Genomic DNA, 14286 nt, shown 5'->3' on the forward strand with positions numbered 1-14286 from the left:
TTGGACAGAACAAACCAATTTATAACTGCTCAATTGAAAGCAATACAGGTGCATTCAAAAATGAAGTTTGAGATTATAAGTGTTTAGAATCAAATTTGAAGAATTTCTTGATAAAATATAAATCTGTTCTTTTGAAATTGGAAATGAAACTATCAATTGATTGAGAGCTAGAGACTTATTAACCCCTCCTACATAGATAAGGAAATAAGTGACAAAGTCTCTTGAAGTTATGTATTTTAACAGCTTTACATGTAATATTCATATATAAAAAACTTTAAGTGCTTTTCTCCAATTTAAAAATCTAAAGAATTCAAAAATAAGGCATTCAATATTTGAAAAAAGTACAGATTTACAAAATGTGTATATTCTGTCATGAAAACTCCACACCAACATTATACACTTGGAAAAAAATACAAACAGGATATATTACAAATTTATGTAAGCAATAACTTAGTTCACACCATGCAATAAAAAGTACATTAATCAAGATACACAAGCTTTTATAGGTTCTAAACTGAAGGACTTTTCTTCTGCAGAATCCTTAAAACTGGTGGCACTTAAAATTTGTTAGCCTTTCTACTGAGAGGTAAATTATACACAACGATGATGAAAAAGATTAACAGACCAGGTGTCTATTATGAATCATTCCAGCTTTGTTCAACAATGGCTGAAACTCTTTTCTCATATTCTCGTTTGTTTTCCTGATAAAGTTGTGCTGCCTGGCTATTAGCTGGACTGTTTGGATTTGGTTCATCCAGCAGAGACTAAAAGGAGAGAGAAAAAAATAGAGTTGCAGAGTTGTTCTTTGTATTAACAGGGGTCAGATAAAGAGCACAGAAGTTATATAAAATGGCAGAAATTATTATGTCTTACATATTTTTAGGTCTAAATAATTTCAGAAATGGCTTGATAAATACAGTGAGAAGATTCCTACTGCTAGAGAAAAGGTTCTAAAACAGGTCACTCTCAATTGCTTTAAGACCTTTGGAATAAATTGGGAAAGAATATCTTCTTTAGCCTACTAACATTAGGAAGCAAGCAATTTGATTTGCAGATTTGGTTAATATACACCACCTATAAATAGCTTAGTAACAAACCTTTTCCAACATTAAGCTCTATTATTGTAGTTATTTGGCAAATGTCTTCACAAGTTAAATAATCTTGTTTCCTTTAATTAATAAAACATATCTAGCAGCAAAGGGATGAAATAAGAAGGTTAAAAACAATTTTTATAAGATGACCCCAATTAAAGCAAAGCTTTAAAAAGGTCACAAACCAAAACATTACTTCTGCTCCTCTCAAATCCACATAACTAAAACATACCTCTCTCCATCCCTCCAGAAAACTATCATTCAAGGTCCACTGTGAAATATTCTGCCAGAGTGCTTTAGCAAATAGTTATGCTACTTTCTTTTACATATATGCTAGAGGCCCAGTGCACAAAATTTATGTGTGGGGGATGGAGAGTCCCCTCAGCAGGGCCTGCACCCTCTCCAATCCAGGACCCCTTGGGGGATGTCCGACTGCAGACATCCCTCTTGCAATCCAGGACCGCTGGCTCCTAACCACTCACCTGCCTGCCAGCCTGATCACCCCTAACTGCTCTCCCCTGCCGGCCTGTCCCTAACCACTCTCCCCTACCTGCCTGATTGCTCCAACTGCCTCTGCCTCGGCCCCCACCACCATGGCTTTGTCCGGAAGGACGTCTAGAAGGATGTCTGAAAGACTTTCAGTCTAATTAGCATATTACCCTTTTATTAGTATAGACAATTTCTTGGATGGGGCAGTATTCTCAATTCTCTGCACTTGGCAGTTTCTTGGGTCCCTATGGGTTTTTTTTAAGCAATCATCTTTTATCTTTCCCTGAGATTTTTCATTCTTCTCCACAACTTCTGGCTATACTTCATGGGCACAAATACTTGGCCTGTGAGAATATTAACTTACACATAAACAGGAAAATAATTGTGGATTTGATCTAAGGTGGTCACTAATGAAAAAGGAGACCAGACGTCTAAAAATCATGGGTTTTTTTCTGAGCTCTGCCACTGGTTATCTCAGTGCTGGGAAAGTTAATTTGCTCACTCCGTCTTTAGATTATGCTTAAAAGAGCTGATTGGATACCACAAAGTCTTGAAAAACTATGATGCATCTTAATACACACTTACCTGAATTGAGGTTAAAATAGAAGATACATCATATGTTGGACTCCATCGATTCTGAAGGATATCTAAACATATGCTACCATCAGCATACACTGCAAAGACAACACTAAAACTGGTTACATATTAACTTTGTCATACCTATTAAGAGAAAGCTTTACCACAAATAGAACGCTTGGCCCACACAGAAGTTTTGAAAATTAGGCAATAACTAAACCCCATTCTCACAAGAAAACCAGTCCTAAATAAGGTCTCTTATTTTGTACCTTCTCATGAGGAGGCTGGGTGGGAGTTAAAACTTTTTCAACATTCCATATAGTAAATCTGTTTAAATTCCCTATTTCTAAATATTCTTAAATAAAGCTTTTTTTGAGGGGGGGGGAGGTGAGTTTATTTCTTTAAAAAAATATTTTTTCTTGCTTTCAAAGAGGAAGGGCAATAGAGAGACAGAAACATCAATGATGAGAGATGATCAGCTGCCTCTGGCACATCCCACCCACACTGGGGATCGAGCCCACAACCCAGGCATGTGCCCAGACCGGTAACTGAACCTGGGACCCACCCTTCAGTCCACAGGCCAACGCTCTAGCCACCGAGCCACACCGGCTAGGGCTAAAGTTTATTTTTTAACACAGCAATTTCACTCCCAGAAATTACTCTAAAAGAAATAACCATGAACATACAAAATTTTACTCACAAATGTTCACTATAACACTCTTTATAAGTGTGAAAAATTGGAAACCACCTTGTGGCCCATAAAGAGGGGACCTGCTAAATGCTACATTCATATAACCACTGCCACACTAGTCAACAGAAATGATACACATCTACCCTACGTTAACTAATGTAGAAAGACATCCATAATATATTACCTTAATACTGTAATTTTCCAATTATTTATACAGGATAATATAATTCCATTTATAGTAAAAAATTATAACTATCTTCATTTGAGATGTATGTAGTTGCAAAAACATTTGTAAGATTGTCAAAATGTAACTAGCAGATAACTGTGATAGTAGGATTACGAAAGATCTTGTTTATCTTTTCTTGTATTCTGTGATGTTTTTGCATTGAGTATACATTCCTTTTATAATTAAAAAATAAAAGTAATTAACAAGTTTTAGAAGTTTTTAGAGCAGGGGTGGGCAAACTTTTTGACTAGAGGGCCACAATGGATTCTTAAACCTCGACTCAGAAGAAGGAGCTGCGGCCATGTTTCCCAACGTTGCCATGTTAACACTGCTGCTGGTGAAGGAGCGGAGGGGAGAGCAAGAGAACCCTCCGCTCTTTCGGCTCCACGGGCCGGACAGAACAGCCGAACGGGCCGGATCCGGCCAGCGGCCGTAGTTTGCCCACGGCTGCTTTAGAGCAAGCCAGATCACTCTACATAAAAACAGCAATGCAGCTTTTGGGAGCAGGGGGAGAAGACGAGGCAAAGTATACTTAAATGCTGTCATACCACAGGGCTCTATTCTTCTTACCCATTACTATCCATGTGCTAGGTACTTCCAACTGTTAGCTTTAGACCAGATCCTAAAACTTAGCTTAACAAGTCAATTTACTTACTATAAATCCAAAGGAACATCACATTTAGGAAACCCAGAGCAAATATCACACCTCTGTAAATCCCATGAAAGTATAAAATGATTTTTAAGTTTTGAACTAGTAACTATTTTTGAGAAGTAATCAAAAAGTAAACAAGCCCTAACTGGTTTGGCTCAGCGGATAGAGCGTCAGCCTGCAGACTCAAGAGTCCCAGGTTCGATTCCGGTCAAGAGCATGTACCTTGGTTGCGGGCACATCCCCAGTGGGGGGTGTGCAGGAGGCAGCTGAACAATGTTTCTCTCTCATCGATGTTTCTGGCTCTCTATCCCTCTCCCTTCCTCTCTGTAAAAAAAAAAAATCAATAAAATATATTTTTAAAAAAAACGTAAACAAGAAACCTAGGGACTGATGAATAAATAAAGTGCACTATATCCATACAATGGGATATCACTCACCATAAAAGAAAATGAAGTAGTTATGTGTTACAACATAGATGAACCCTGAAAACTAGCTTGCTAGCTGAAGTTAGTCACAAAGAACCATTTATATTACATGATTCCATTTATGTAAAATCTCCAGACTAGGCAAATCTATAGAAACAAAAAATAAGTCCATGGACTGCTAACAGGTATGGGATTTTTGGGGGAGGGTCATAAAAAAAGGGTTCTAAAATTGGCCCAGCTGCATGGCTCAGTGCTTGAGCACTGTCCTATGAACCAGGTCATAGTTCAATTCCTGGTCAAGGGCACATGCCTGGGTTGCAGGCTCGATCCCCAGTAGGGGGCATGCAGGAGGCAGCCAATCAATGATTCTCTCATCATTGATGTTTCTATCTCTCTGTCCCTCTCCCTTCCTCTCTGAAGTCAATAAAAATTATTAAAACAAACACTGAACTGTATATTTTAAATGGGTAAAGAGCATGGTATCTCTCTTTATAAAACCCTAATATGCAAATAGACTGAACGGCAGAACAACTGAACTAAACAGTCGCTATGATGTGCACTGACCACCAGGGGGCGCGAGTGGAACATGGTGGGCATTGGCTGCAGCAGGATGGAGGAGCAGGTGGGGGGGGAGAGGGGGTACCAGACCAAGGTGGGGTGCTGGTCGCTGTCATCGGGGCAAGCCTCTGGTGGTTAATGAAAATTCTTTGCTCCCGTGCTCTGTGGTCCCATCTGGTGCTCGCACCTGCTGCTGGCACCAGCCCTGCTCACACCCACTGCTGGCACCAGAACTGCTGCCGGTGCTCAGCGCTGGCCGATTGCCCCTGAGGGTTTCTCATCCTCCCCCTGCTCCTGAGGGGCGATTTAGGCAGCAGCTGCCCCTCGCACTTGCTGACAGCTCTGGCCCTGCTTGCACCCACTGCTGGTGCCAGCCCTAATTGCTCTGCACTGTCAGGGGGTGCGAGTGGGGCCGGCACCATCAGTGCATGGGAGCAGTGGTGGCAGGAGCGGGGATGCCGGCAGACAGGGAACCAGGGGCCGCAGTGGGAGGGACAAGGCAGGGGCGCAGAGGATGGGTCAAGACCCGTCCTATGCCCACCTCAGCCTCGCAGTCCACAGTTCCTTTCAAGGTGCATGAATTTGTGCACTGGACCCCTAGTATGAATTATATTTCAATAAAGGTGTTAATAAAGTAAACCAGGAAGTTAACAATAAAACAGTACTGATAGCAGAAAAAAGGGAGACGATGTTATTAATATTAAATGATAAAAAATAACAATATAGTTTCTCCATAAATCTATTAATCCTACACCTATACACATATACTCCCTGTGCATTCTACAGTCTATTCCACCTTGATTTACAGAGCCCCCTTACTATAATTTGGGTTGATTCAATATAAAGTCTAAGCCAGGATAAAGCAACAGCAGAGTAGTAAGCAACTTGGGAATTTCCCCAAAACAGAAACAAAACATTCAATTAAACCTGTCTTGGCTTTAAAAGAAAAAAAATGGCAGCTGGAAGGAAAAAGCAAAAGAAATTAAATCTATTATTGGGAAGTCACACTGGTTCCACGTACACAAAAAGACTCCTCTGGCCGAAACCGGTTTGGCTCAGTGGATAGAGCGTCGGCCTGCGGACTGAAGGGTCCCGGGTTCGATTCCGGTCAAGGGCGTGTGCCTGGGTTGCGGGCACATCCCCAGTGGGGGATGTGCAGGAGGCGGCTGATCGATGTCTCTCTCTCATCGATGTTTCTGACTCTCTATCTCTCTCCCTTCTTCTCTGTAGAAAATCAATAAAATATATTAAAAAAAAAAAAAAAAAGACTCCTCTGAATAGGGAGCTCTACCTGCCTATAGCCCACTCATGCAGTTTGCAGTACTAGACTTCATGCAATCAGAAAGACTTCTGAATATGTGCCTTCTGAAAAGAAGTTAACTGATGAGGAAGATCACATTGAAATGAGCAAAAGGTTACAAAAAGAGAACTTAAATATTTTGGAAAATAAGTCTTTCAGACAGTAATTTATAATCCAGGAATATAAATATATTAAAAGAGCACAAAGTCGGGGAAAAACAAATTTAACTACAAAAGGGTCCCTCAGCAATCATTTATGAAAAATAATAAAATAAACTTCTGAAAATGAAAATAGGAATGAGAAAAAAAGAGTAAAACTATTTTAAAAAGCCTTAAAAATACACAAACCTTTGATCCAGTAATACCACTTCTAAAAACTTATTCTAAAGAAATATTCAGTAGTATTTGAGAAGATTTATTTTCAAGAATATCAAAAGTGCTGAAAACTAACAACTGGACACTGATTAGGTAAGTTATGGCAAACTCAGAACATTTTGTAGCCACTAAGAATGGTGTAGAAATATTTAATAAGGGAAAATGTTCATAGTATATAAAAAATTAGGTACTTAAGTTTATTCAGAACATACCAATTTTGTACAAGCATTTATTTGTGTTTTTAAAAGCTAAATTTTAAGTGACAAATTCTTTTCAACATCTTTCACAGTTCTACAAATAAATATTACTTTAAAATCAGAAGTTATTAAAACAAATTTATCTCAAATTTGGAACCTTGGTAAGATTTGTGACTAATACTGATCTGGAAACAACATCTGGAAATGGGCCCTTGGAGTGAGAACTACGGGGTAAGACCTAAAAGGAAGGAAACAAGCTTTTCCCCCCTCCCTTTTATCATTTGCAAAGTCAAACAAAGTTGCTACTTACCATTTGGATGAAACATTTTGGATAAAAACCTAACAGTTGGTGGTTTATTTGGATATTCTTCAGAAAATTCTATTACTAGTTTGAAAGTACCTAGATAGAAAACAAACCAAAATAATTATAGTACAGACAAGCATACCTTTTAGATCTCTTCATCAATGAATTTTCAACCATACTGTGGTTTTTGCACCACATAAAAATTCATGTGAATTTTGGTTTAGTATATGAAACATACTAATATACTTCAATTTATGTCAGAATGACAACACACATTGCATTGGCAAGCATAGGAAACTAACACTTTCACATACTATTGGTGGGAATGATAACTTACATTTTTAAAAGGCAATTTGGTTCTGCTACTAAATTTAAAATGCACATTTGGACAATTTATTATAACTTAGAAGAGGAGAGGGTGCCCAGAGGATTTCTGAGAGTTGGTGACTACCACATACAAAGGACTCAGATTGGAGACTTGGGAGCTAATGTAGAAGGTCTGTTCTGTCCCATGAGACTCCCTTCACTTAAATATGCCAAGAATCAGTACTGGTAAGCGTAAGTGTAACTGCCTACTATTGTTGGTTATAGACCAACATAGTACATTTTGGTCAGTCCATATCAGTATTTTTTGGTCAATAGAAGCACAGGCAATTTTTTTAAATTATGCATTTTAACAAAGTAAATCTGTTCACAGTAAATAGAAAAGTTAAGAACTCTCAACTCCAATTCCAAATCCATTTCACAGAAATAACACTACTAGTGGTTTGGGGTTTGTTTTTTTTAGACTTCTTTTGTGTTTATTCACTATCTAAAGTCCTTTTATTTTGAGGAAATTCACCTTAAAGGTGAGTAGCTTAGAGAGGTCCTCCCTCTAACTACAACCCCTTGGAAAAACTTACTCCTAACGAAGTCAATGGAAGTTTAAACCATTCCATGTGTCTCTACACAGTTCTTTCCCTTATGTCACCTTTTTTTTTAAAAAATGCCAACTATAACTAAAAAAAATATTTAAAAATAATCTACTAAAAAATAAAAATTTAAAAAATAATCTAAACAACAAAACCTTAACCTAATTCTAAGCTCCTGGTTTCAGTTTACTAACATAAGAGGTATGTATTTAGTAAAATATTTTATTCTTTATCTTCTTCACTACTCATATTTGATATTCAAACTCTACCTCTTCACAATTTTTTGTTTGGAAATTTGGAATTAGGGAGGTTAAACATATAAGCAAAATAATAGGTAGTATCTATTTCATATTTTGATATATTAATAGAGGTACTATGAAATGTATAGTGAAGACAGCCTTATACCTATGTATTTTTAAAGTTTACATTTTAATTCTCTTTAATTACAAAAATGTACTGTGTAAAAATTTCAAGTAAACACAAATATGAAACAGCTACTTTTAATTCTCCCCCTATTGCGGGGTCTCCGGACCCGCCCTTTTTTTTATTAACCCTCACTTGAAGTTATTTTTCCAATGAATTTTAGAAAGAATGGAAGAGACAATCACAATTATGTAAATGAAAACATCGATGTGAAAGAGACATACATCGATTGGCTGCCTCCCACACTGGCCCTGATCAGGGCCAGGGATCCAGCCTTGCAACGAGGCACACGCTCTTGACAAAACCCGGGACTGAAGGGGACCCTTCAGCCAGCAGGCTCTATCCGAGCCAAACGGACTAGGGCTCAGGACACTTTTTACATTCTCATTCCACCAAGCTTCAATGTGAAGTCACCGAATGTGAAGCTGGAAAGAGATGCATGCAATAGCATACCATTTTATGGTATCTCCACAAAAAAAAAAAATAATTTCATTTTAAAATATCGGCTCTCTAATAATCAGCTTGCAAAAATTCCCAAAACTTTTAACAATCTGTTCTTACAAATCAGTACAAGCTGCCCCCAGCACACCAGTGGCTGTAACTACCAATATGTGTTGTATTAGAAATTATAACTCAGAAAAATCTTAAAATATATATCAAGAACTATAAACTCATTACACATTTACCTAAGTAACATTTAATGAGAAAAAACAACAACAAATATATTCTCACCAAGTTAGTGAGAAGTATTGTTTTATATTTTTTGCAAATCTCTTTAATGACTATCTTAACAGAAGACAGCTGGATTCTCTTAGCTTCTTCTGTATTCAATCTGTTGCAATATGCTGTTCTGGTTGAGGAACATGAAGATCAGGCATCACACAATTATATAAGTGAAAAGGAAGGGAGTGCTTTCATAGCCTTTTCAGATAACTAGGTGTTTTTTTATATTACACCAAAGAAATGACAAGTTTTTAAAGGTTAGTTGCAATTAGAATCTGAAACCATATAAGTAAAGCTTTACAACATTCACATTTGGAAAATCCTGGTTCACTGTTCAGCTGCTCTTGTTGACCTAAAAGCTCACTTAGATCACTTTTGAGAATATACCTGCCAAATACTCAAACCTAAATAATCAGTTTGTCAGTCATTCTTTCAAGTAAGAATGTTCCATGAAAAAAGCAGTAGCTCAAGTTGCAACTCAAACAACTGCAGAAGTATTTTTCCTCCAGACAATCATCATATTTGGTATACAAGAAAAGTGCTGTATACATACTTCCCACTTCATCACACAGAATATTAAAAAGATGTATACTCAAGGATCAGAATTTAATAATATTAATAATTTCCACTTTTTCACCAAGAGATTAAGTGAAACTGGCATTTTTTAAAATATAAAAAGTACCACTTAGTACAGTTTGGTGCCACTGTCTTGATTTATGCCAAGACACTAAACTGCTTAGGTCCTGGTTTTAGTCAATAATGCTTTTGTACCACCAGTACAAATGTCAATACAGTGAAAAAAGGCAAATGTCTCAGTATTGGTATGAACACAGTTTTGATCACATTGAACCCCTGAAAGAGTCTTAGGGACCTTAAGGGGTTTTTGGACCACTCTTGAGAATAACTTGGTGTAGAGTAAAAAGCTTAAGTCCTTAAGTACCTCTATTTAATTCCTAACCCTGACCTAGAGGTAACCACGGATAACAGTGTGGTACATAATCCTTTAACATGACAGACACACTTGCATATATGTACTATTGCAACATACATTATTCTGTAACGTCATTTGGTCTACCTTATTCTTTAACAGGTATATAATACTCCAGAGTCTAGCTAAACCATAATTTGCTAACCATTTCCTCTATTGGGCATTCAGGTTATCTCCTTAAAAATGGTGCTGCAGTCAATATCTTTGTACAAATATCTTTGCTGCATTAATGCTGAAGCCATTTTGATAATTAAAACAAACCTGTTTAACAATTCTTTTTTAGAACTGGAAATTTGCTTTTTTAAAAAAATAACATAGTTTTAAAAAGTATGCAAGAATGCTGTTTACAGGTGTTGAGTGCCAGTTGTATGTGAAATTACAGGCAGCTTTGTGTATTTAAGAACAATTTCAGCTCAACATCCTTTCAATACAGATGACAAAGTTTAAAAAAAAAAAAAAAAAAGCACAATACCCTCTCCTAGTGTTTACCACAGGAACATTGTTAGCATGCTACAAAGGCCATCCAAATTTAAACTATTATCAACACAGACCCTATGATCTAGGCTGAAGGTTCTATAGCCAAATATTAAGGTAATAGAGTGGTAACAAAGGTGATTAAGCTGATGGGAGGAGACAGTCTTGTAAACTCAGTAGCAGTATTTAATTTTAATTTGACCTATTAACAATAAAAAACAGTTTTAAGTAGATACATTGGTGTTATAATTTTCTCCTTTTGTTGTTGTTATTAATCCTCACCCAAGGATATTTTTCCACTGATTTTTAGGGAAAGTGGAAGAGGGACGGAAAGAGAGAAATATCGATGTGAGAGAAACACATCCATTGGTTGCCTCCTGCAAGAGCCCCCACCAGGGCCCACGCCGGGGGGAAGGTATGTGCTTCTGATCGGAATCGCACCTGGGACACTTCAGTCTGCAGGCCGCACCAAACCAATTAGGGCATAATTTCCTACTTTTTAAAAAGCTTCTTAACACTGTAGAAAACATAAGGAGAATGACTTACCATCTTCAAAGGGTGTCCCTTCTGGTCTGAAAACAAGAAAATTTCTGATTAAAGCACGTTTTTCATTCTTTTGTTCTGCTTTCTCCTGATTTTCAAGAGTGGAAAGGATAAACTCAAACAGAAAGAGGGGCTCATCCTGACAATTTGTGGAGTTTTTAAGACAGTGTTAATTTAGTATCATCTTAGGCCTAAATTTTTACAGATTTAGGCATAAAAGGTAACTTTTATTTTCTAAGTTTTCCTTTTAGGGTAGCTTTACACACACACACACACACACACACACACACACACGTATCACCATTTTAGCACAAAAATAATTCAGCTCCCAAATACCAACAAGTTATTTTGTAAATATGTGCATTCTTAAGAAAAAAGGTCCTATTTTAATTTACATCAGTAAGATGGAAATCAATACCCTTTAGTTTAAGTATGTTACCAAAGAAGCATGCTCTGCTTTTTAAAAAAATCCTCACCCAAGGATATGATGTTCATTAATTTTAGTGAGGAAGGGAGAGAGACACATTGATGTGAGAGAGGAACTTCGATTGGCCAGGCCTTTAAGAGCCTTGATTGGGGATGGAACCTGAAACTTAGGTATGTGCTCTGACTGGGAATCAAACCCACAACCTGTTATGCACTGGATGATGCTCTGAGCCCCTCTGCTAGGGCAGGTGTGTTCTATTTTTCAACAGAGCAATTTCTAGTTCAAACTGGATAGACCTAACTAAACCAAGAAAGCCAGTTTCTTTTGCTCAATCTTTTCCTGGCCTCCATACCCCAATTTCATTTTTCCTAAGCAGCAGCATGAAGTTTAATTATTACTTGCAAGGCATATTCAGGTCTCAAAGAAACATGTTCACAGTCTGAATTTAAAATAATAACTTTAGAAGGAGAACTACACTCTTTTTCCCACTAGTTTTTAAGGCAGACTCTTACTTGTAACTAATTCAGAGGCAACTCAGAATTGTTTATGAAAATATTCCCCCTTAAAATTAAAGATTTAACACAAAACCCTAGTTTTTTAAAAAGGGTGAAATAAAAAAAGATCAATTCTGAGAAAACCAAAGAAAAGGCATAAGGAAATTTTAAATTAAAAAGCATATATGCAATATATATGTAGAATGTAAGACTGCTTCTCAAAGACTTCATTCAGCTACAGGCATACTCATTTTATTGCACTTCACAGATGTTGCCTTTTTTTATGAATTGAAAGTAAGGCCCTCCACCAGCCAAAAAAAAAAAAATTGCTTTATTGTGGTAGTCTGGAACCAAACCCACAGAATCTATGAGGTATGCCTGTATTTCATACTGGGCTATGAAACGTTTTTTATTTAAAATCTTGTCATAGTGTAAGTTCTCAATGTTTTTTGTTCCTAGCCTTTTTATAGTTCTAATAAATACAAGCATAAACACTTGCTTGGCACATTTTGTATAAAATCATTTATCTCTTCTCCTTTAGTTTCAAATGGTATTTTTATAAGGTAAAACCCAAAGTTGTTATAAAATCTTAGGTATTTTTAAAAAATATATTTTTATTCATTTCAGAGAGGAAGGGAGAGGGAGAAATAGAAAGATCAATGACGACAGAATCATTGATTGGCTGCCTCCTGCACGCCCCTACTGGGGATGGAGCCCGCAACCTGGGCATGTGTCCAGACTGGAATCGAACCCAGGGCCCTTGAATCCACCAGCTGATGCTCTATCCACTGAGCTAAACCAGCTAGGGCTATAAAATCTTATGTATTAATTGCAAAATGCAAATAAATTTTATGTAACTGATAAAACTTTTATGGCAATGTTTTTTCTAATTTACCTTGCAGTTTCTGTAAGGTCCCCATTCCACCTCAGTCTCTTTTCCTAGTTGCTCATTTTTAAAAACTCACCACACCTAGCAGTTGTTTTATCTTTCAACTCACCCAAATATAACTGCATTCCACTGCATGATGTTGTTTTCAGATGGTGCGCCACTGACACCCACAGGTGGGTCCTCTTGCAATCTAGAAATCCGTAGTAATTTTAAAAGTTGAACATTTGGGCCACTAAAAAGGCCAAATAGAACACCTATAGGCTCTATACTATCTGCTCTGAGACACAAACAAAACCTACTTCCTTGTTCTTACGCTGAGCTGGAATAAACCATCTGACAATAAAAAAAACTTGCCCAGGTACATACTTATTAGATACCACTACAAATCATCTAGAATGCTAAAGGGCTTGGGAGTATCCCTCTTCAATTACCATCAAGATTAAGATATCTTTCAACAACTAATATATGTATAGGCTGCCCTCAACCAAAAATAAAAAACCTCAAGTTCAAAAAACATTTTAACAGAAGCATCAATTTTGCTGCTGTAATGCAGACTGAGTGCTAAGGATGGCTATTTGTTCAACATGGCCACCAAACCTCCTCCTCCTCAAAACAAAAAATCCTCAGTGTGACCACTAAAGGACTGAAAACACTTGATTCAATTTGATTAGGAAAGTAATTTCAGGCAGGAGAGCTACTTTATCCCCTTTGCTTCAATTAGCAATGGCTTTCAGAGTAATCAAAATTGCTTGGTTTTCCGTCAGTCCTTATTTTAAAGGCGCTGCACGAACACTAAAACTACCTCTGAGAGCAGGAGACTCAATACAAAACTATCTTTCAACATCTGTCAAATTCTTGTAACCTGAAGACCCTTGGAAAATTACCAAAGGCACCCTGTGTCCAATGCAGAATAAAGCAGAGAATCACAGCAAATCAGGGTAACACTAGGCACGAACTGTAAGTTTTATTATTTGAATTTCACTCATCTGAATTTCAGCTAATTTGAAATCTACTGTTTCAAGCTTTAGAAGATGACTTTTACATGAAATAGGGCATCTCCTTTCAAAGACTCAGTAAAAAATAAGCGCTGTATTTTCTCTCTCTCTCTCTCTCTCTATATATATATGTATGTGCAGTGATTGTCATGTGGTATGATACTTTCAAATCAGTCCACATAAAAACAGTTATTTTTAGTGAGCCTCAAGAAGACTGGGCCGCGACCAGAAGCCTTACAGGAATGATGATGCTGGACGCCCACCACAGGTAACCGGCCAAGAGAAGTGACAATTATATTCAATGATGATAAACTGGTCAAAGCCCAACACAATGGCTTCCAAGGCCTCACCTACGATTTTATCATGGCCAAGTTGAGAGGTCACTCCCTGAGCCGCTGATCTAAGTTTCTATACTACAGATTTCGTCTCAATCAGGGCAGGTCTCCGAAAAACAGAGGATCGCAATGCCAAGTTTTCTATTACTTTCCCCCCACCGTACCATAAGTAAAAGGTAAACTGGGGGGGGGGGGGGGGGG

At 37.5% G+C, this 14286-nt stretch overlaps 1 protein-coding gene across 1 annotated transcript in view; it reads right to left on the reverse strand.

Moving 5' to 3' along the window:
* Positions 1–14286, reverse strand: part of UBE2B (ubiquitin conjugating enzyme E2B) — a 15302-nt gene continuing 1016 nt past the window's right edge. The window contains exons 2-6 of the mRNA XM_006753550.2: positions 12865–12945; positions 10949–10974; positions 6890–6979; positions 2166–2254; positions 1–764 (exon numbers count right to left, since the gene is read on the reverse strand). Coding sequence (XP_006753613.1) covers positions 636–764; positions 2166–2254; positions 6890–6979; positions 10949–10974; positions 12865–12945 — 415 coding nt within the window. The 3' untranslated portion in view covers positions 1–635. The remainder of the gene's footprint in view (positions 765–2165; positions 2255–6889; positions 6980–10948; positions 10975–12864; positions 12946–14286) is intronic.

Source organism: Myotis davidii, unplaced genomic scaffold (genome assembly GCF_000327345.1).
Source record: "Myotis davidii unplaced genomic scaffold, ASM32734v1 scaffold471, whole genome shotgun sequence".
Classification (NCBI taxonomy): Eukaryota; Metazoa; Chordata; class Mammalia; order Chiroptera; family Vespertilionidae; genus Myotis; species Myotis davidii.